This window comes from Procambarus clarkii, chromosome 81 (assembly GCF_040958095.1).
Source record: "Procambarus clarkii isolate CNS0578487 chromosome 81, FALCON_Pclarkii_2.0, whole genome shotgun sequence".
NCBI lineage: Eukaryota > Metazoa > Arthropoda > Malacostraca > Decapoda > Cambaridae > Procambarus > Procambarus clarkii.
The window spans coordinates 24,183,243-24,206,065 of NC_091230.1; the positions used below are offsets into that span (position 1 = coordinate 24,183,243).

The following is a 22,823-nucleotide window of genomic DNA, read 5'->3' on the forward strand; positions in this document are numbered from 1 at the left end:
AGTTAGCTGTAACTTGTATTAATGGAAGAAGGCACCAGAATGTTGGTGTGGAAGACCAGTTAGATTGATGATGTGAATGGTTAGTAAATGGTGCGAGTGTTCAGAGAGATAAATGAGATGTCAGAATAATGACTGTGACGTGACCAGAATAATATGGTTTTGGCAGCCATAAATATTTTTTAAGATGGTTTAATTGTCCAGAATTATTGAATGATGATGGTTTAAATTGGCAGAATAATGCATGTTATGATTCTACTAAAACTAGAAGAATGGTTGGTCTCCGACCAACCGGAGTCTGATCTGGTCAGAGACCAGGTCACAGGGCTGTTGATCCCTGTAACCTCCACAAGGTAGCCACAAGGTAGGTAGGTAGCATGAGGGGGTTAAAATAATGGTATTAGTTGTGAAAATAATGGTTGAATGGCATTAAAGATATTAGGGATCAGAATGATGGATCGAGTGATGAAAATTATGGTGTGTGAAATTATAAGAGGAAGGATGCTGCAAGTGACAAAAATTGTGATTGAATGACCAGGTCAATGGTAGTACAAGAGGTCAGTCAAATGGTGGCATAAGAAGCCAGTTGAATGGTGGTGTGAGAGGCCTGTCGAATAGTTTCAGTTCATCTATTTTAGAATTTACAATTTATTAAAATCAAATTTCACTTTGTTCAGATCTTTATTTTTACTTATATTTTTATATTTAACTACGGTATTTTTATTTAAATAATAGGCTGAGGTCATATATATACTGTATATACAGTATATATGTATGTGTGTGTGTGTATATATATATATATATATATATATATATATATATATATATATATATATATATATATATATATTGCATTGGTGTATATATATTGCTTCAACATTGCCCTTTATATATATATATATATATATATATATATATATATATATATATATATATATATATATATATATATATATATATATATATATATATATATATATATATATATATGTAATATAATATTTGGTTAATACTGTACTAGATATCAGTTGTTTCTTTTTTAATATTACTGTAATTAATTGATAATTAAAATGTTTACCATAATTATTCCTAGATTTAGTATTTTATTGTACAGTAATTATTTTTTTTATGCTGTATCTGACTAACCTCCATATCCTAGAATTGATCATTTGAATGTCAGCTTATCTATTCTTGAAATTACAATTAAATTAACGGTCACATTTCACTTTGTTCTAATATTTATTTTACTTACATTTAACTATTTTTACTTATACAGTATAAGTAATAAACTCAGTAGATATATACTTGCTCAATATTAAATATCAGTTCTGTTTCATTTTAAATATTACCATATTAATATGGTAATTAAATTTTGTTAATTTTAAGTACAGTATACTGTGTATTTATCTCCATATTTGTATATTTTAATATTGTAGACAATTATTTAATTTTCATCTTTTGTCACACATATCCCTCATACTTTATTCTAATCTGAATAACTTTATATAGTCTTCCCCATTCTTGCTGCATGCAAACTAACTAAACTAAAACTGACCCTGACTGAACTAAAACTGACTGTGTACTAAATCTGCTAGGTATCACTTGTCTACAATAACCAGCACATTGGTCATCACTACTGTAGTTGCTACATGGGCAAACCATGCAAAACACAAACTCTGAAATAACACTAGCCTATCAGCATTCAACCAAAATGTCATATAGTACTTAATAAACATTTTGATGTAAATGCTCTACTAAAAGCACTAGGTACTAAACTCTTTCATTATCTTAATAGAAACGTGGCTAAGGAAAGACCATATCCAACTATACAATTTAGCCAGTTACAAAGCTATTCATAACTGAAGGCTAGACAAAAAAGGGGGGGGGGGCAGTACATCTGTCTATTATCAACATAACTTCACTAGCACTAGTATCATCGGCGATAGAGACAAAGGTACTGTGAATATACCTTTTGCTAAATTTTCTATTAAATCCCTTAAATACCCTATGTAACTATTCAAGCTGTTTATAGATTTCTCAATACAGTACCAATATACTGTAACAGCATTCTCAAACAATCTGAGAAATGTAATCATAAGCAACAAACCCAACAAAAATCACATCATTTTAGGTAACTTCAACATTGCCCTTTATCCACAAAATGGCTCCAAGTGTCCTTAATGGCATGAACTCCTGTATGTTAATTCTACCGTGCAAAATTCAACATATTAAGTCCTAGCCAGTTTCGCTTCTGATTCCAAAAGAGTAACAATGATGCCATTATTAGTTTGCTTTTGTATAATCTACACAGCCCTTGACAAAACTGAGTTCCCAGTTGGCCTCTTCATTGACATGAGGAGCTTAAGTGGGAGGTACAGGTAGTTATGATTTATAGTATCAAAAGCCTCATTGGCCTTTGATACTGTAAATAATAACTCCCTCCTACTTAAACTTCATTATGGAATCTGAGGCCTTACTCTGAACTACATTTGACCATATCTTAATAACAGATACCAATATGTAGCTGTCTATGACATAACCTCTCCCACTCTACCATTAACCATAGAAGTACCACAAGGCAACATCATAGGACCTCTCTTATTTCTTGTATACACCAATGATTTGCCAAATATCTCTAATGTTCTTAAACTTGTACTAATTTCTGACAATACTACCTTCATCTGCTCAAGCCTCAACTCACACACACTAAATAATACTGTATTGTAAATAAGAAATTAAAAAAAAAACTACTCACAGATGTAAACCAACAAACTCACACGAAACATAAAAAAGATCTACTACATTTTATATGGAAGCAAATCATCAAACCAAAATCATCTTCAGGTAGACCATGTCAACATTAATAGTAAAAATGAGGGAAGATTCCTTGGCCTGTACAGTATGTACATAGACAAGATACTAAACTTTAGTACTCACGTACAACACACAGCCAAAAAAGTCTAAACCTACAGGCTGTATTGGTATACTGTACTCTCAAAAATCAGATATGTTCCACTCACTGCTCTTCTTTCATTATACTATACACTAATCTGTCCCTATCTAGCATATGATATCTATGCATGGAGTTGAATGACTGCAATCTACCTCAAGCCCATCATCACTCGGCAAATTGGCTATCAAAACTATAACAAACTCTGTCTTCAGACAACACACAGTCCCTCAGTTTAAATATGTAAACATGCTAAACATACCTCACTCCACACATTCTCTTGTGCTATTTACACTTACAAAACCTTATTCCTTAATTCTACTCCTGATTTGAAACTTCTTTGATATATGTAATAGAACCCATGAGTACCATACCAGAAAAAAATCTCTCTGATATTCCTAGAGTGAGACTAAATCTGTGCAAACGCTATGCAAATTAAAGAACCCCAGTGTATGGAACTTGCTCCCTAATGAATTAAAAAATTGTCCAACCTATACTTTATTCAAAAGTACCAAATTTCATCCTCATAGTTTCCCTTCTAACTCATACTGTATCTTGTGCTACCCACTCACTGAATTTAGTTCTTAAGACATGCAACTTCATCAGTATAATCTGTTCTATCAATTTGTATTGTAGTTATTATGTTGAACTCAAATTGTTACAATGTACCTATTATTACTTTCACTGGTTAGCTTGAGGACCTGTCCAAAACTCTCTGCATTTTAGTGGCTTTGCAAGAATGTCACACACAACCCCAATGTACAGTACAGTACAGTACTTTCTGAACCCAATGTACCTTGTATATAAGCAAAAAATAAAATAAATAGTGGTGTGAGAGGCCAGTCGAATAGTGATTAGCATGAGTGGACAGTTGAATGGTGATTAGCATGAGTGGACAGTTGAATGGTGATTAGGATGAGTGGACAGTTGAGTGGTGATTAGCATGAGTGGACAGTCGAATGGTGATTAGCATAAGTGGACAGTTGAATGATGATTAGCATGAGTGGACAGTCGAATGGTTATTAGTGTGAGTGGACAGTCAATTGGTTATTAGTGTGAGTGGCAAGAATGATAATTAGTCGATTAAACTTATTGATGAGGTTCCTGAAGTAATGTGCAAGTACCCATTCCTATTTCATTCAGAACACACCTCTAAATTGCCTATTTGCATTAGTAATGTTTAAAATAGGATGTACTTCAATACATGCCTTTTTAAATAAGAATGTGTTAAGAACTAATCTCTACTATTTAATCAATCTCTGTAAATTCATTTGCATGTTATAAAATATCCAGGCTATAGACACATACTTCCCATGTATAAATAATTCAAAGAACTAATACCAGAACATAACCCTTACCTAGCTTAAATGAATATAGTAAAGCATGTTGGATTATTGAGCCACTCACTTAACACATCAGTGCACAGAAAACGTGGACTTCAGTGAGTCGCTACTTTTCATAGTACAGTACAGTATTTTGTAACTTGTATGTAGGGGTCCATAATGTACAAAATTAGACATGTTGTTACAAAATGAGTGATCAGAATTATTGGGAGAGTTCAAAACTATGGTGGGGGTGTTCAGAGTTCAACATCTAGGTATTAGTCACAATAATTTAACAAACCAGGTGAAAGTAAGCAATATAACAACTGAAAAAGTCACTAATATAACACTAGGTGAACTGAGATTCCAAGTAGCCAGCTGAGAAAGAGAGAGATGGGCAGGGGGGAGAGAGAGAGAGAGAGAGAGATGGGGGGGGAGATAGAGAGAGAGATGGGGGGGGAGAGAGAAAGAGATGGGGGGGGGGGGGGGGAATTAGAGAGATTGAGAACATCAGAGGAGAGAGGTTTTGTGGTAGAAGGTGTCGTTAATTTCCGACACCCGAAGCACTAACCCCTAGCACAACAAGATAAATGGGTTGTGTTAGGAAATTAAATTTACTAACAATGTTAACTTTTAGTGCAGAAGCGCCAAAAGTTTCCTAATATCGATGGTGGGTTATTGCGTCACTCACCATGTCTCACACTTTGACGATTTCTTTATCTAATTCTTATTAAAACCAGTTTACAATTTGCTTTTATTTGCATTTGCCATTTAGATTAGAAATTAAATTTAACAAGAATTAAAGTGTACTGTACTTCTGTGCCAAGGTGAATTTCCATGTCTGTGATATTTTTACTCGCGGGCAGAATAATAGTTACATCACATATTCAGCACTCATTAAATGTGCTTTAAATCACACAAAACTCTTCTATCCAGTGTTATGAACAATGGAAACTTGTTCTCTGGTATTTGTTGTAAAATATTAGGATGTATAATGACGCCAATACAGTATTGTCTCGTTAGTGAACAAGATAAATTAAATAGCGTGACTAAGTCCCCGGGCGTTCACCATGAAGGAGAGAGGAGGAGGAGGTGTCACTTGTTGTCACTCACGACAACACGATCTTAATCTGATCCCTGCTGAAGCAAGCTCACTAACATCATCCAATATTTGGGTCATCCGACGTTTCACGGCTCCCAAACTTTGCTGCTCGCTTCACACAATAAGGGAAATTGCGTCCGGTTGGTGCTTATTGTTCTATTAGGATTTATGGCCATATTTACCTGTATAGAATTAACCAGCTGTCATGCCGTAGCAAAACTAAAACATCCAGAGTAAGTTTAAGTCTAATAGGCAGTTAATCTATTCATTTGAGATTAACTGAGGAAATACTGTATTAGTACTGCAGGAGTTATATTGTATGTTATTCACAGAGTGGAGAGAAGCAACTGGGAGCCAGCCGCCTCAACTTATGGTTCACCCTTGGGCTCGACACCCCAGCTAGGAGTTGAGAAATTGTCTGATTCTCAAGAAGTTCCCCCTGATGTTACATACTCAAACCTACTCCGCAGCTAAGCCCTCCTAACTTATTCATTAATAATTGTAGTCAGTTTACTAACCTTATAGAAAATATTATTTACCATGTTTTACTAACTTCATGATTATTTAATATTATAAGGTGGATTTAACAATATTAAATCAACATCCCAAAATTGTGTAAGTGGGTAACACTTTGCAGGTATATAAATCAATCATACAGTCCGCATTTTACCGTCCACGTAATAATAATTAATGTTAATATAACTAAACACCTGCTGGGAAATTCCCACAGAAGGAGAGAGATAATGGGAAATGGAGGAGAAAGAGGGAGAGGGATAGTTAGCTGCCACTACCTAACAATGAAACATTTAACACTGCCACCACCCTAAGTTTTGACCGGTACAGGGAACCAGGAGTGAGGTAATGGATATTAGGTATTACTGTTACTCTTGGGTAGGTGTAAGCATTACTAAAAGGGTAAAGAATATTGGCCTTTGCTCGAATAACCCTAAAACTACTTAATATGCACTGTACTAGGGGGAGTGGGGGAGTATACCAGGGAATAAAAGAAAATGTACATCCTGGACACTTATTGTCATTGACTCAGGGGAGGAATAACTACCAATTAGGAACACTATAGTAGATCATTAGGCCAAGGTCAGCCCACTAGTACATTGCACAGGTACAATTAACACACAAGGGGAGGATGGTAGTTCAAACAGTACTGTATTTAGTCCCTTAGATGGGTTGCCCAAACTATAGTTCCCTAGTTGAGGCAAACTAAATTGATGATGTATGTGACAAGGACGAGAGCACAGTACAGTGCAGTACTTACATTCACAGCGCATTTCACTCGATATGATGTACCGATGGCTATCCTACAGATACCATTCCATACACACTTGCATATAGCCCTAACCCCAAAACCCTCACTCTGTGTCTACTTGGTTTATCCTTCATCATTTTATACAGCTGTTGGGCCAAGTGAGGTCCTTCAGTGTCTTTTGATGTAGATTAGTAAACATTAACGAATTAACAAGGCTGCAATATGTCTGACAGCCGTGTTATCTCCTACACACATAACCTATCCTGACCTGGCTGTTGTTAGCACCTGTATGAGCTTGTGAGTTATTATGTATAGCTAAAATAGTTGTTGCCAGGCCCAGACATGTTCCATTGTTATACTGTTCTGCTGTGTACTGTTCTTGTGTTAGTGATGGTGTTTGGCACTGGAATGATGGTGCTGATGTGGGTCATGGAAATGATAATGTGAGGTGCAACAATGACAATGCAAGGGGGGCAAGAATAGTGCTGCAAAGGACCAGAATGAAGATTAGTTAGCTGCTGCTACAAAATATGATTAATTTTATTACTGCATTCCACCTTTAAATGTTTCTTCATAGGTGCTTCATCGTGGACGGTGATGTCTCTTGGAGAAATTTTGTGGAACCAAGTTTGGTTTCCTTTGTTTCCCAGAGAGTTGAAGTGTATTTTTATACCACATGAGGACACACTTGGATTATTCAAATGCTATTAATAAATGTACATCGAAATATTTATTAAAAACTCATTATGTTACTTTACATAATACATGACATATTGTACAGCGTAGGATTACCGCAGGATACAGCCGTAAGTAAAAACCACATGAAAGAAACACCAAAAAGTCTTCATAATTGATATATGGGTTCAGTTGGGTTTCTTAAGAACACTGAATATAATATGATGATAATCATGAAAGTTACATTCTTAATTCACCTCATATAGAAAGAACAAAAACGCACTCAGTATGCGTATATATCGAAACTCTGTTAAGTTTACATAAATATGTACAATTATATCACAATCTGTCGATAAAGGCAGATTCAGTAGCGTATGCCTGGAAGTTCAGCGGTACAGCATTACTGCCAAAACCTTGGTTAGCACAACATTGCTTCAAACACCACCTTTCTTGCGCTGTCGCCAACTCTTCTTGCGACCCTTTCTGCGGCTCTTGCGCCGCTTGCGGGAACTTTCGTGTTTAAATACGATATTGGAGGCATCGGCGGCTAGGAGTGGATAACGGGAGGTAGAATGGAGGTGTGTGGCCACATAGCCAGAAACACGGCCCTCCCTCACCAGCTCATTAGCCTCCTCCTTGGACCAGACGTGGGTGCCTGGACGGCCCACGCTCACAAGCGCTCCTTCTCGTGCCCATGCCAGGTCTTCAGCCTGTTTTTCTAACTCTTCTAAGACACGGGTGCGTGCCCTTTGTACTCGTTCACCATACATGATGACCAGGTGAGCTGTCGGTGTTGACATGCGGATCTCGTGGCCATGATCCGTCTCGCTATTAGTCACGTTGAAGATGCCGGAAAGTCGCCGGAAGTGACTTATGTCCTCAGTGGCACGGTTTCGACTGTTCTTGATGAAATAGAATGTGTCAAGGCCACTGTGGGTAGCACTTACATCTAATATTATCGAATTGTTGAGGACTGTTCGAATGACATCACCAATCACTCCTGAAAAGTCGTCCTCCGTAACGCCTGTTACAAGAACTCGACCTTCAATGTCTGACACGAGGACTCCAGGCCCAAAGATCGATGCTTGACGGGAGATTGGCGCACCATTCCATGTGCCCATTGTGTACTGAATGTGGGACTGGGAGAAGAAGCTGAGATCATGTAGATGCCTTACTCCAGCCCTGTATTGGCACCAGAGGCCACTAACCACCTCAGAGGCACCCATTCCATCCACGGCTACCACTGGACGAGGTGCCACTAGCGTAATATCGTGGTACTCGGAGCCCAGCACTCTGCTCAGCTCAATGCCATAGAGCTCCAACCAGTCAGATACATCTAGAAGAGACAAAAGTTGTTAGATATAATTTTCAGAAATGTAATTTTGGAAACATAAAATCCATTCAACCATGACAGCACATAGTGTGGTGAAAATACATTTATTTTCAAGCTTTGTTTACCAGTTTTATTTGCCGCAAGTTGGAGGTAGCACTAGCCTATGCTAAGGGCTTAAAAGTATACTGTAAAAGCAAAATTCTGTTTTATTTTTGTTCACACTGATAATTTTTGTTCTAATGTCGAAACAAACTGATCATCAATAAGTGTCACAGGACAGCATCCAGAAGGTAATAGGAAGCTATCTTCTCTGGTCGCTGGCTTCTAATGATGATTTTTTTTTTATTATTTTAATTTTAATTTTTCCATCATATATGGAATTTACTGTTTGTGTGAGACACTGTGTAATTACCCCAAATGTAGTTACAGGATGAGAGCTACACTCATAATTTACCTTTTTATCCTATAATCTTTGTCATATGGTGTTTTCATGGCTTCCAGTGATTTTGCCATTGATCACGCCCATTTGTTTTATTTATTTATTTATTTATATATATACAAGAAGGTACATTGGGATTGTGAGGATACATAATATAATAATTACAATCTTGTAAAGCCACTTGTAATCTTCTTTATAATCTTGTAAAGTAAAGCCATTGAAATTATTCTAGTTCTCCACAACTCTTCACAAGAGAGAACTTTTGTACATTTTTGCTGTGTTTTTATTTTCTTAGCGTGAATCTATGTCCTCTTGTTTTTGAAGTTGTAAATTTAATAATTTTCTTATCAACTTTGTTGAATACTGTCACAATTTTATACTGTTTGTGGTGATTATATTGCCTTTTTACCCCCCCCCCCCCCTCTCTCTCTCTCTCTCTCTCTGCAACATTAAATTTAATTGAAGGCCAATTATCCTGGGTGATGCCAGAATTATTACCTTTATAAAGGTGCTCAAGAAATAATTAAAAAAAAAAAACTCAAAATCAGTCATAGCAACATTTCCGTAAATGATGTAAATGCATGAAACCAGTGTGGTTTAAGAATAAATTTATATAAATTAACAAATGTAAATGTTGTACTTAAAAGAGGAATTTGTAGATTAACTAACCTGTGTAGTAGTGTCTTAGGCGATCTGATGAAGGGTTGAATGGGTTGTTGTTCATGAACCGGTATACAAACACGTCTGTCACATGTCGTCTGGGCTGAGTTAAATGACCCCATCGAGGACTCATCCATTGCAGTAATTTTGGGTGATATGCATAACCCATGAAGATCACCAGGCCTGTCTGAGGTTCCCTGAACTTGCCCCAAGGACCAACACCCACCCACATGTTGGAACCGGCTTTATCCACCAGATGGCCAAACGGCGACCACACCTGACTACTAATGAGTGAACCGACGTCGTCAAAAATGGCTATGGGTGTGCCATTTTGGTCTGTGGCTACAAAATATCTACCATCTGGCTGGTCAATGGCAATCAGATGGTTCATGTCATCATAGAGGAGGCCAGTAGTTGAACCAGTGTGAGGATTATGTAGGTGTGTGATCAGTTCAGGAAGGTCAGGTCGTCCATAGATCAATTGAGTAGCATTGTTGTTGTGATCACGGTAGATGGAGACACGACCCAGATGGTCATATCCCAGAGTAAATGACCAGTTTTCATCACTGTTCCAAGCTGAAATAAGTTGACCTTTGGTATTATAATCAAAATTTTGGTTGTCAATTCTGATGACAAAGCCTCTCTCATCATACTCAACTTGACTGCCACTGACACTGGTCACTCTATCGCATTCATCGTAAATAAGATTCTCAGGGTAACCTTTGTCAGTATTACTGATGATGTTTCCATTTTCATCATAACTATAAAGCCATGTATGAGTTCCTGTTGCCTCCAGAATCTGTCCATCAGCCATATATGTAATATTGAGTCCTTCTCGGCGACCACCCACTTCAATTAGCCGTTCAGATATTCTATTGCGGTTGTCGTATTTAAGTTGCATTATGAAAACTGTCTTTCCCTGCAGGTTCATATCAATTTGAGAGAGGCGGCCGTAGTTATCTTGTTTGCGAGTGTTCACATAATGTTTCTTTGGGTTCTGAAGCATCGTTTCCAAGATATTATTTCTTATAATGCGAAGGTCGCTAATCAGCTGAAGGACACCAGTCTGGTTGTCAAAACGAATATATACTTCGTTAAGTGGAATATCGGAGTTGATGTCACCCTCGAGTTTGCGGAGCCTTGCTGAGCCATCGTACTGATATCTTAGTTTGACAGCATGCAAGTCGCTCTTGGAACCGTAGCGCAACCGCATATCTTTCATCAGCCCAGCATGGTAGCGATATTCAGTTCTGATATCAACATGTTTGTGTTTGGTTTTGGCAGTGCGGATGAGGCCATTGGTATAATAAGTGTATTCAGTGAAGCCATGACCATAGAGCTCAGCGCTGACTTGTCCAAGATCATTATATTGATAGATGAGTGTACCTCCATGGCCAGGCTGTGTCATTGCTAGCAGACGTCCTCGCTCATCCAACCGGATCTGTGATGACACATGTTTTATATAAAATATTCACATAAAAGGCTTGTAATAAGTTTTAAAATTTTCTGATGAGTACTAAAGATGATTCAGATAATAAATCACAATAATGTAACTTGACACTTTGGTCCATCCTGGACCATTACCAAGTTTGTGTGTGTGTGTGTGTGTGTTCAGAAAGGACCAAAACATCATGACTTCCTTTATTTTCAGATGTGTGGCTTGGGTGACTAAAGATGATGTTACTGCCTTGTCATTGGAACATAATCAATATCACGAAAATGGGTATATGAGGAATTAACCAGAGATTAAAAGGTGTTATTTCCTACATCCAATATCTTAGTTTTCTCCCACTGATACTGAGAACTGTACATTAATCAGTGACTGATAAAGGTATGTTAGTTGTATGTGTCCCATTTCATGTGTTTTAAACATACCGTGACTGATGCCTGCATATACAGTAACTAATTTGTTTGAATCCCTCAATTCAAAATAGTTGTATGTAGTTCATTTAAATTCCTCTTGTATTTGATTAAGTGCCAGTTTTATTTTTTATGTATTCCCCAACTATAAATTACCAACCAGGCTGTGATTCTTATGTCAGGCAGCGAGCAGCCACATCAAACAGCCTTGTTGATCAGACCAGCAACCAGGAGACCAGGCCACAAGGATGTTGATCCCCAGAATGAACAACAGATAGGTAGTATCCCTCCCTTTACAGCATGATGCTGGTACCATGCTAAATTGATATTAGATTGGGTCTGGGATTCCTCAGTGTTATGAAGCAGCAGCAGCCCAAACACCAAGAATTTATCGGTTAAAAATAATAATAATACAGTGTAATAATATTATTACAATAGAAATACAGTGGAACCTCAAGTAACGAGTGGCTCCAGTTACAAGCATTTTGAGTAACGAGCAAGCCACTCGCAGAAAATATGTCTCGACTGACGAGCTTTCGCTCGATTAACGAGCGTTCTTGCTGGTTCTCGGACACCTCCAATGACAGTTTTGTTGTTGTTTCACAAGATGAGTTTTCCACATGACGAGCTCGGTGCCGGAATGGATTAAACTCATTAATTGAGGCGCCACTGTAATAATGTTTATAGAATATATACATGGGTTATATTATATTGTATAGTATATATACATGATACTGTACAGTACGTCATTAAAATTTGTGTACAAGGCCACTAATCACACACCGTTTTGGGCAAAAAGGCTGTGGTTAAATTATATTTCGCAAATGAGTTCAATAGTTATAAAGAGATGTTGTGCCCTTGATATCTTTACTGAGCCTCGCTACAGTGGTGATTCCAAGCTTTTCTTCTTTGGATAAGAAAATATGTGCTTAATCGTTCTGTCGTAATCGTAACTGTCAAAGACAAGTTACTGAAAAAATTAAAGTTAATATAAACAAATGATGAATGAGGGAAAAATTACATAAAGCAGTTTTATCAAGCAACAAGAATTGTGAAGAGTGAAATATGAAATAGTAGAATTTCTGCAGCTACAGTATTTTTATCTTATGTTCTTATGTTCTAAAAGTTTAAATTATAATTGCCTATTACTGTATAGGTACAGTAATATTCTAATCAACTCCTTTTGTACTTTTTATAAATAAAATTACAATTAAAATTTTATTATCATTGAACCAAACTTAAGACATCTGAGGCACTTTCTGTAAAATAAAGTGTAATGGTGTTGCAAGCATGCTTCATGAATGTTGCTAAAGTGCCTACCTGAAGTGCAATACTGTCTACAGGCAGGGCAAGACGTAGCCTATAAAAGCCAAGTGAGGTGGAGAGGTGGAGAGTGTAGGCTGAACCTCGCGGGGTGACCACCTGACGAAGGGAACCAGCATCGTCATACACAAGACCGTAGGCTCGACCACTCGGGTGTGTCACCTTCTCAGGCTGCAAAATTATCATATTTTTTAATTAGAAATATGTAATACAACATTAAAAAAAAAGTTAAACATGTTTCTGTGACTCAGCATACAGTACATTTAAAAACCATTAATGTGATACAATAATCCATGTCCTTTATTAACATACTATGCTGTATATAGGATCTAATAGTACAGTTGACTTCATTCTCGATTCTCACTTATGGATCCCGCATTTGACATCCGGACTGGTAGGAAATGGCTAGGCATGTTTCTTTTCACCTAATGCATCTTTTTACTTTAGTAGTAAATAGGTAATCTGGGAGTTATGCGACTGTTGTACAGTTGCATCCTGGGAAAGGTCAGTTGATTGACATTAGGAACGATCTTGATACAAGCCTAAAGTGTGTGTGTCTGTAATTACCTAAGTGTATTTACAGGAGAGGAGTTACGCTTGTGTTGACCAAACCACACGCTAGAAAATGAAGAGACGACGACGTTTCGGTCTGTCCTGGACCATTATCAAGTCGATTGTGATGAGACGAAGGAACCAAGGGCAATAAATAGGCAAGAGAGAGGAGAGGAGACGTGAAAATCTTGCTCTCTGATTTTGTATAGGACTGGTTTTCTACATTACACAACACTTATACTTTCCTCGTGTTTCCACTCACTGAACGTTCTTTTAATTGTTACTTTTCTCTATGATGGTACATGGATACTGTATATACTGTACTTTTTGAAGGAAGAGTTTTCTCATGTCAGGTACACTACTGTGTATATGGAAAGGTGGCTGCTGAACTGGCGGGAGTTTTAAATGTTCCCTTTATCATATTATCACAATTCCAAGTACAGTACTCACTTTACCATACTAACACTATTTCCAGTATACCTTACAAAGACCCCTTCCTTATAAATTTTCCCCATGCTGGGGTAACAAAAGAAAAGAAAAGAAGAATGTATGTAAATTTTTCCTCATAACTAGACAAAATGGTAACAATGCATTGAACACTAAATTTCTAGTGGTGCTTCACTAGCTAGCTGACATGTAAGATGTAACCAATTAACAAGGACACACAAATGAAGATGGCTCTCCACTCTTCTACACGGCAGAAGACTCTACGAATTACAACACACTTTACACAAGCAGAGTCGCTTTCAGGACTGTTCCACTGACTTGTAAGGACAGACCATAACCAGTGGAGGGAGGATATGAGGGAGGTATGCACGATTGTAGAGTCCTGAGATCTTGAACTGCAGGCACAGAGGTGGATTCTCGGGATTCTTTGACACTCTTTGGATCCTAGATTACATAAATTAGTTTGCCGACATCTTATTAGCTTGGGTAACACGAGCTAAGGAATGGCTGCTACTTAGGTGACCACTACTTAGGTGACCACTACTGGCACACATCTCCTATTGATCTTGACTGTTCCCATGATTTCCAGGGAAAAAAAAAAGATGAACTAGGCTAACAACTTTAATGGCTACATGACAACAATGAGGGAACTCAATAGGGAGATACCCGAACTCTTAAATTTTTGGTATTCAACTGAACAGTACGTTTCAGATTTTTTTGTGTTTTGTCTAGGTATCTTAGTGTATGTAGGCTCGGGTTATGAACTACTACTTTTCCTGGTAAATTGACTGAATTTCCATCTCTAGCTGCTGTCTTAAGTAAAAAGTCTAAAGTAGTTGCACCATGCATCTTTCTAACATGTTTGATGAAGAAAGAGACCCCCTAACCAATCTGTCCATAAATCCTGCTTCATCCATGCCTGCCTGAAGCAAGTCTGTCAACGATTTCCTTAGTTTTATCTACTCTGCTGTAGGGTGTACCCCCTTGGAAGTAGCATTCTTGTCCAGGGATGTGTTGGTAATGTCTTAATTCCACACCATGTTACTTCAGTCATGACTGAAGGTGTTTACCTGCCTGTAGTGAACCTATCTGAACAACGTATTATTTTCATTCTGGAGGTAGATTAGCAGAAGCCTTTCAGTTTCCGAGGAATGCATTGTGGATCCAGAGTGTGTCCCTAGCCAACATCAGGTTAATATGTGTGTGGTATTAATATGTAACCTAGTGCTGATCTGTCAGCTCAGTTAATTGCCAAAGGGAAAATGCCGAAAAGAAGGCACAAAAGATAATTTCTAACCTGAATTTGCAATGTCTTGCTGCTTCCGAGCAAAAACAAATGAAAGGTGTATTAAAGCAATTTCTAAACCTCTTTGTATTTGATGAAGACGATGTAGGATATCTCCCTGAGGTATAATGGACATATAATATAACGATATTACTGACATGATATGCTTGCTACAGGATACTTTCCTGGGAGGGCTGCCCTCAGTGGCCGCTGGGCATGGGGGACACATCAGAAAGAGGCTTTTCAATATATTCAGGGCTGGATTTTTGGATGTGTTGTATTTAAGTCTCTTGTCAATATATAGACCTAAAAACCTTTCCTCATTTGTGCTCTCAATCTTTATATCATTTATTTGAAGATCAATTTGGTTAGATGATTTGTTTCCAAATAGAAGTAGGTTTACAAGTATTAACAAGTGCAAATTACAATAAAAGAGACTAATTTAATATTAGTGGTATATTGCATACATTTTTTTTTTGAGATTTTTTTCAGAAAATCCTAATGCTGTATTCATATATGTACTGTATATATTAATTTTAATAAAAAACATGATTAACAATTTGTTGATGAAGTACTCTACCTATATCAACCAGAGATTTTGCAAAACTAGAAATGAAAGCATAGAACAGAATGGAAGGTTGCTCACTCAACACTACCCAGTGGACGTAGTCACAAAACATTTATGCTTATGAGCACTTACCTTCGTCAGTGTTTCTCTGTAGTCATAGTTCACTGTGGCCCCATCAGCATACGTTACAGAGGTGAGTCTCAGTGAAGTATCATAGTGGTACTCCTCTGACAGGTTACCTCGGGTCCAACCAGTTATGTGTCCCCAGTGGTCATAACTAACATTACTGGGAACTAGGGGTGACACTGGTCTCCACCTGACAGGTCGTCCCACAGTATCATACGTAATGTTGATGAGCATCTGGCCCGAGACAGAGAAGAGAGCCTCGGATGACGAGACAGGATCATAACTGAGTGTAAGGAGGTCGGCGCCATTCACTCTCAGTGTTCCAGCAACCTGAATAAAGGGAAGGTAATCAGCTGCTACTGGCTGATTACTTTATTTTAATTATAACACAGTGGTACTATTGTCCCAAAAATTACAAGACACTGAATCACTCCCTGAAGGGTTGTTGATTGAGGTGTCCCTGCTAATCTCCCAAGATGCACAAGTCTATGAAATTTTCATAAAAAAACCCATGTGATGGAAGTTGAACAGGTATTTGTAACAATGGAAAATAGGATATTGGTGTGCTTCTCTGGGGTAGGGGTGGGGTTGTCGATAAAGTCACTGGGATGGACTAGCCTATTATCTACCTCAATATAAGGAGACTGTACATTTGTTGTACCGCTAAAAAATCCATGTTTTTACTATTTAAATTCTAAAGGATATAACAGACCAACTGAACCATAACCATAAACTGAACCTAACCTCTCCTAGGCCTAAAAATCCTTCTTTGTCAATTCATGTTACTATTTTTTATGTAGTGATCATATCACCTCATTCTTCTACCTTTGGTGTATTTAACACCTATAAATTCTCCTTGGAGCTCTTGCTTTTCATTTCCAGAAGCCATTTAGTTGCATATCTTTTACTCCTTTACCAGTTTACTGATGTGCTTCTTGAGATACGTACAACTTCTTGAGATACGGGCAACATACAACTGTTGCATATTCCAATTTTCGTTTTAGAAAGGTTGTGAACAATTTCTTTAATATTTCACAATCCATGTAATTAAAAACGAATCTAAGATTGGAAATCATAGTACATACTCCTCGCACAGTGTTCTTTATGTGGTCCTCAGGTGACAGTTTTCTATTCAAAACCACCCTAGATCTTTTTCTTTATCAGAGTTCTTTAACACTTTTTCCACATAATTTTTAGGTTTTGTGCGACCTATTTTCTCATATTCCACATTCCATAATGTGGTACTGTATTTATTCATATTAAATCCCATTTGCCAAGTGTTGCTCCATACATTTATTTTGTCCAGGTCTTCTTGAAGGGCATGAGAATTGTCTTAAGTTTCTTATGCGGTTTCCTGTATTCTTATATTCTTATGTTAGTTTGGCTTTCATGCTTGTTTCTCCACTTACCCCTCATCTTCTTTCAGCTCACCTTCTGTATTGCCTAATATTGACTGTCTCTCTCAATCTTGCTACATCAAGAATTGATTAGAATCCATGAAAGATCGAAATATCATCACTTTCTTTTCACGTACGTGGGTTGGGTTATTTATTTTCAGCCTCTTTGTTGTGACTTATTCTCTGCATACATATAAGGGTATAGGAAGGCCAAAACTGAACTAGCATCATAAGTTTAACTAGAAACTATCTAGCATGATAACCTTAACCAGAAACATCATCCGTGTACCTTCATGCCGAGTCCACCACTATGTTGGCTGGCAGGAGAATAGATCCACTCGTAACGGTTGACAAGCTCGCCGCTGATGTGTGTCTGCTGGCGGGACAAGATTGGGAACATCTCTGCAGCAATCTGACTGGTAGACTCCAACACTCTGTACGACGTCCTCTCCAGTGACACCTCATGGCCCCAGTCTGTCACCAGCCGCAGCTGACCTTCCCCACCCATGTCTGCCACTGCCTCAACGGGCCCTGCAATGTCAGGAAATATGTATTCTGCTGTTAGTGCAGAATACATGAATTTGGAGTATTTAAAGGTACATAACTACTTCATTCTGCTTGGGGGGATTAAGTTTGATGGGTATTTTATACATGGCCCAGTAAAAATAACTGGCAACTAATTTAAAAATACCATTCTTGCCAAATCTCACTTTGATTCAACTTAAAAAATAACAAATATGTGAATATCTTGAAAACTTTACAGATCTACTTTGAAGTATAATAGCCAAAATTGAAGTCCTCTAACATGACTATTTTGTTGTATGGCAATGCATTCATGTATCTCATTTTAATTAGTTTATTACAGTGATGTATTAGATGAATGGAAGCATTTAGTTGAAAGAGAGAAAAAAGATTAATTTTGTATTTTATTCATAACCAAATTTTGATATCAACAATATCTCCCTACCTACACCTAAAATGTTCTTTCTATGAGAATATCTCTTTCTGTTAAAAATAAAGATTATATTATCTCATATTATCTTCTAGACATTTCAACAGTCTTCAAGTGATAAACGTCATCAGAAGCCTACCTAAAGCATTGCAAGCAAGTTCAAACTCATTATGGCAGTCACATAAAAGTTAAAGCAGGTATCACTTGCTGTAACTGAACAGCAAGATCAATTGAAGAGATGGAAGATTTTGTTAGCAGTAAACACATGTAGGAAAGTTAATAGAAAAGCTCTGGAAATAAAAGAGTTAAATCAGGTTTGAGAACAAATCCACAAGGGCCGTGACGAGGATTCGAACCCGATTCAGGTTCGAATCCTTGTCACGGCCCTTGTGGATGTGTTCATTTGATGCATCACGTTATTGTGATTTCTGTGTGTAAATCAGGTTTGAGAACCCTTGGGGTCCCCCAGGAAGAAAAGGGCACCCTGTGATATTTTTTTCAGACCAGTGTATCATTGCAGTCATGTTCACCTGCCTTCTTGGCTGATAAAATGGCAGGTTAATGGCACAAAACTTAAGTGACTAATCTAAATTTTCTCACAATATGAATGAATGAATTTAAACAGTCACAGACCTTACCTAGAAGGAATATTTTATGCAGAACAGAAAACAAAACAAAAAATCCACCCACTTATGTAGGAGCAACATTTTATGATTACTATATGTACCATAGTTATTTCATGTGTGACCTAACTCTACTAGTTTATGTTGTCATTTATACAAGATATAATTAATCCCATCTACTCAGCTCACGAACATTGTTATACATTTGAAACAGGATGATGGATGCACATGGGAAATTCTGTTGGGTATATATGAAAAGCTATTTTTTACTAGTCTTTGTTAAGGTGAAGACAACTAATTGAGAAAGGAACAAAAAGTCATAAGGAAAATTTGCAAGTACATAGGGCTAAAAGTTATTAATAATGCAAGATATGAACATATATATTAATTAAGTCATGTTTATCTGAAAACAACTTCTATTTAGAGCTTTTTAATAACTAAGTAAACTACTGACATTGATAGTCAAGATATTTAAGACAAAGATTTATAAATTTTGAAGTTGCTAAACATCTTTCTTTAAGAGTAAACTGTCTGAAATACACAATTCTTGCCACTGACCTGAGTTGTGGGTTAGCGTATTTCCTCTGACTCTCGTCCTTACTGGATTCTTTCCATCTCGCGTAACAACAACCTCAGCCCCTCGTGTACTCAGGTCAAAGGTTAGTTGAATGACCTGACCAGTTGGTAAGACAGCTTGTGTTAGGCGACCTTGTTCGTCGTAGTCGTAGTTGTAAGATCGACCAACAGCCTCAATCTTGGAGCGCATGAGGCCTGAGGCTCCATGGTACCGAAAAGTAATATTATAACCATCAGGGGCCACAAGCTGTTCCAACATCTTCATCATCGATAAGTTTATTTTTACTCGTTGTTTCTGTGGGTTTTCTATAGATGTGACATCTCCAAAGTAGTTGCGGATGAGCTGGAATCTATTACTAGCACCATCTGTCACAGTTAACAACCTTGCAGCACTATAATTTATACTGTATGAAAACTTGTAAATGGTCTGGCCTGTGACAAGATTTCGAGTTTCAACATGCTGCCCGTATTTATTGAACACATATACCTCATGGGCATCAGGGGAGAATATTTCATACTGTTTGCGAACATTTAGTTCTGGAAGTACAGTTCGCACTGATCTAACACGGTATCCAGCTTGGTCACTGATATGCAGAACATTGTCAGGTGTAACAGCAATAGATGATATGGAAGAGAAGATGGCAGAAGATGCCGACACGTTGTCGTAAGTATGACAGTAACAGGTTGGATCTCGACAATTGCACCGAGAGTCTGCACCAGCAAAAGTATAGATGCGGCCATCACTAGTTATAATGCGCACTCTGTTGATACGCTGAGTGTCGCTTTCCGCAACATACAGCTCCCCTGTAAAAAATCCAACAATGAATATAATGAGATGTCTCTTTCAGGCAAGTCCCTTGGTGGTTCTCTGAGCTACCCACCAGGTAAGCTTGAAACCTAGGTTACCAATCTAGGCTCTTAAGATTCACGAGTGCCTACCAGAAGCCAGTACCAAAATATGCCCCCCTCCCCCCCCCTCAATAGAGGCAAGGAGAGCCTAGGAGAACTAGATCACCACAGTAATCTGAAGAAAAAATCACAAAAAAGGTAGGATGCAACAAAATAAGCAACTACATAGACAACATTGGCAATCCTGACACAAACATATACATTACACACACTTTAGTGGCAAGTGACTGCTAATTTCTAACACTTGCATGCCACTAGATGGCAGCAACCAGCTAACTCCTTCATACACACGTTACCATCGCAACAACCCCTAAATACCAATGAAGGAATGGAAAGACCTGAAGGACCTACCAGAATTACATTCATTACATTCAATGTTTATTTTCTGGGAGGATCTTCTCAATGGTGTCCTGAGCTCTCACCACAGACTAGAAAACAAGGCAAAACCTTGCGAGGAAGGGGGATGACACAAGTAACCCTAGAGGAAGCAGCTTGAAAATAAGGACCAGGTACCCAGCTAAAAAAAAAAAATCTATATTAGAATGCCAGAAGCAGGCGATGAGTCACAATAATGTGACTGAAGTATGCTGACCAATCCACACACTAGAAAATGAAGGGATGACGACGTTTCGGTCCGTCCCTGACCATTCTCAATTCGATTGTGAATTCTCAAGAATTCTCATGCCTGGGAACAAACAGGCAGGCTAAAGGTGAACAATGAATATGCTCATTGAACTACCCATCATAAAGCACCAAACAAAAGGTATGGGAGGAGCACTGCTGTTAAATAAAGAATTCAGAAGTCAATGCCTTGCCAACATTCAAAAGTGGGGCAATGATTCTGAATCATTTAAGTACAAGGAGGGATGCCTAAACACATGAAATGAGAATCAAAGCAAATGCAACAAGAAGGCCAACATGCACAAAGAAGGTCATGTGAAGTCTGAAAAGGGAACTAACACAGGCCCCTTGCATTGGATGAGAGTCCAAAGGAAAGCCAACACTTTGTTAGGGACTGAGCCCGTAGAGCAGTGGATAACCAAGAGCAAAAAACCAGCGTTGAATGTAATGAAACGCCATTTTCTGGGTGAGCCCCGGAGGCTCCCTGGAGCTTATCGGGCTAATGTGTGTTATGTTAGACCGGGACATTAGCTATGGAGTTCAGACCTACCAGGGACCAGCGCCAGAACCTGGCCCCTTCAGAGAGGTTTCAGGGAGCAATGGCCCTGGAAAACCCCATATGGTTGGGGGTTTTCCTTATCTGCCATCGACCGGGGTTAGGCACCCAGAAAGGTAGGCGTAACAAAACAAACCCCACATGGTAAAAAACTACAACAAAAACCGAACAGAGAGGTAGAAAACTCCCTACAATCCCAAGGAAAACAATCAAACAATCAATTTACTGCCGCGCCGGTCGTCCGCGCAGCCCTCCCCTCCCCGGGAGGGGGAGGGGGGGGGCCCCGGATCTCACCGCGCCGGCTGCCGTCAGTTCGGAAACTAGGCTTCAACCAACGCGAAAAATCCCGCCGACCGGATGGGAGGGAGGGTAACCAGGGAGCCTCCGGGGCTCACCCAGAAAATGGCGTTTCATTACATTCAACGCTGGTTTTCTGGGGGGAGCCCCTACGGCTCCCTGGAGCTACATACCCAAAGAGAAGGAAAATGGGACTTACCCGGGAGGCGGTGGCCACAAACTCCTCAACTCGAAGTCGAGACAACTGGCTGCAACCTGCGACCCAAAGCAACACAAGAACGACGAGGAGCAGGGACATTCACCAAATAACGGGCGGCCAGGACCCTGTTCGACTTCCAAAATCCACGCGCCCGAATATGAGCCCAAGACATATTACCAAACACGGCAGCCAAAGCCGCAAACTTCCTAACGTCATGGGCGCGAGGATAGACCGCAGGCTGGCTAGATTTAATAACCCTGCGAACAACCTGGGAGACCCGAGCCCTGGAACAGGGAACGAGGGAAACCGGATCAACCCAAAGCGCATCCCCAGCCACTCCGGCCGAAGCGCGCAGGTAACGGCGAAGTGCAGCAACAGGACACAACACATGATGCACCCCCGGCCGAACCAACCAAGCATCAATGACCCACGGACCCCTCCGGAAAGCAGCCGTCTCGTTCTTTGCCAGAAAGGACGGAGAAGGCTGCAAACGGACAAACCTACCCCCAGGACCAAAAGAGCAGAAACCCCTGCGCCGGAGAAGAGCATGAAGCTCCCCTACCCGGCCCCCAGAGACCAATGCCAACAAAAACAAAGCCTTGGAAAAACAATCAGGAACCGAAGGGGCCACCACAAACCGAGGAGAGGAAAGATAGGAGAGCACCCTGTCCAAGGACCAGGACGGCTCAGGCGGCGCATGAGCAGGCCGGAGGTGAAACATAGCACGGGAAAGCTTACGAAACGGGGCGGATGTGACGTCCACCCCGAAAGCGAGCTGGAGCGGCTCCGC

At 39.0% G+C, this 22,823-nt stretch overlaps 1 protein-coding gene across 3 annotated transcripts in view; it reads right to left on the reverse strand.

Annotated features, from left to right (window-relative positions):
• Positions 1-7,346: 7,346 nt before the first annotated feature.
• The window catches only part of LOC123773198 (teneurin-m), a 95,678-nt gene continuing 80,201 nt past the window's right edge, over positions 7,347-22,823 (reverse strand). For 2 of the 3 annotated variants that reach the window (XM_045766809.2, XM_045766807.2), the window contains 6 exons: positions 19,434-20,255; positions 17,590-17,858; positions 15,910-16,233; positions 12,923-13,096; positions 9,752-11,183; positions 7,347-8,646 (listed from right to left, as the gene is read on the reverse strand). In XM_045766809.2, coding sequence (XP_045622765.2) covers positions 7,745-8,646; positions 9,752-11,183; positions 12,923-13,096; positions 15,910-16,233; positions 17,590-17,858; positions 19,434-20,255 — 3,923 coding nt within the window. In that variant the 3' untranslated portion in view covers positions 7,347-7,744. The remainder of the gene's footprint in view (positions 8,647-9,751; positions 11,184-12,922; positions 13,097-15,909; positions 16,234-17,589; positions 17,859-19,433; positions 20,256-22,823) is intronic. The other variant, XM_045766808.2, reaches the window with a different exon arrangement.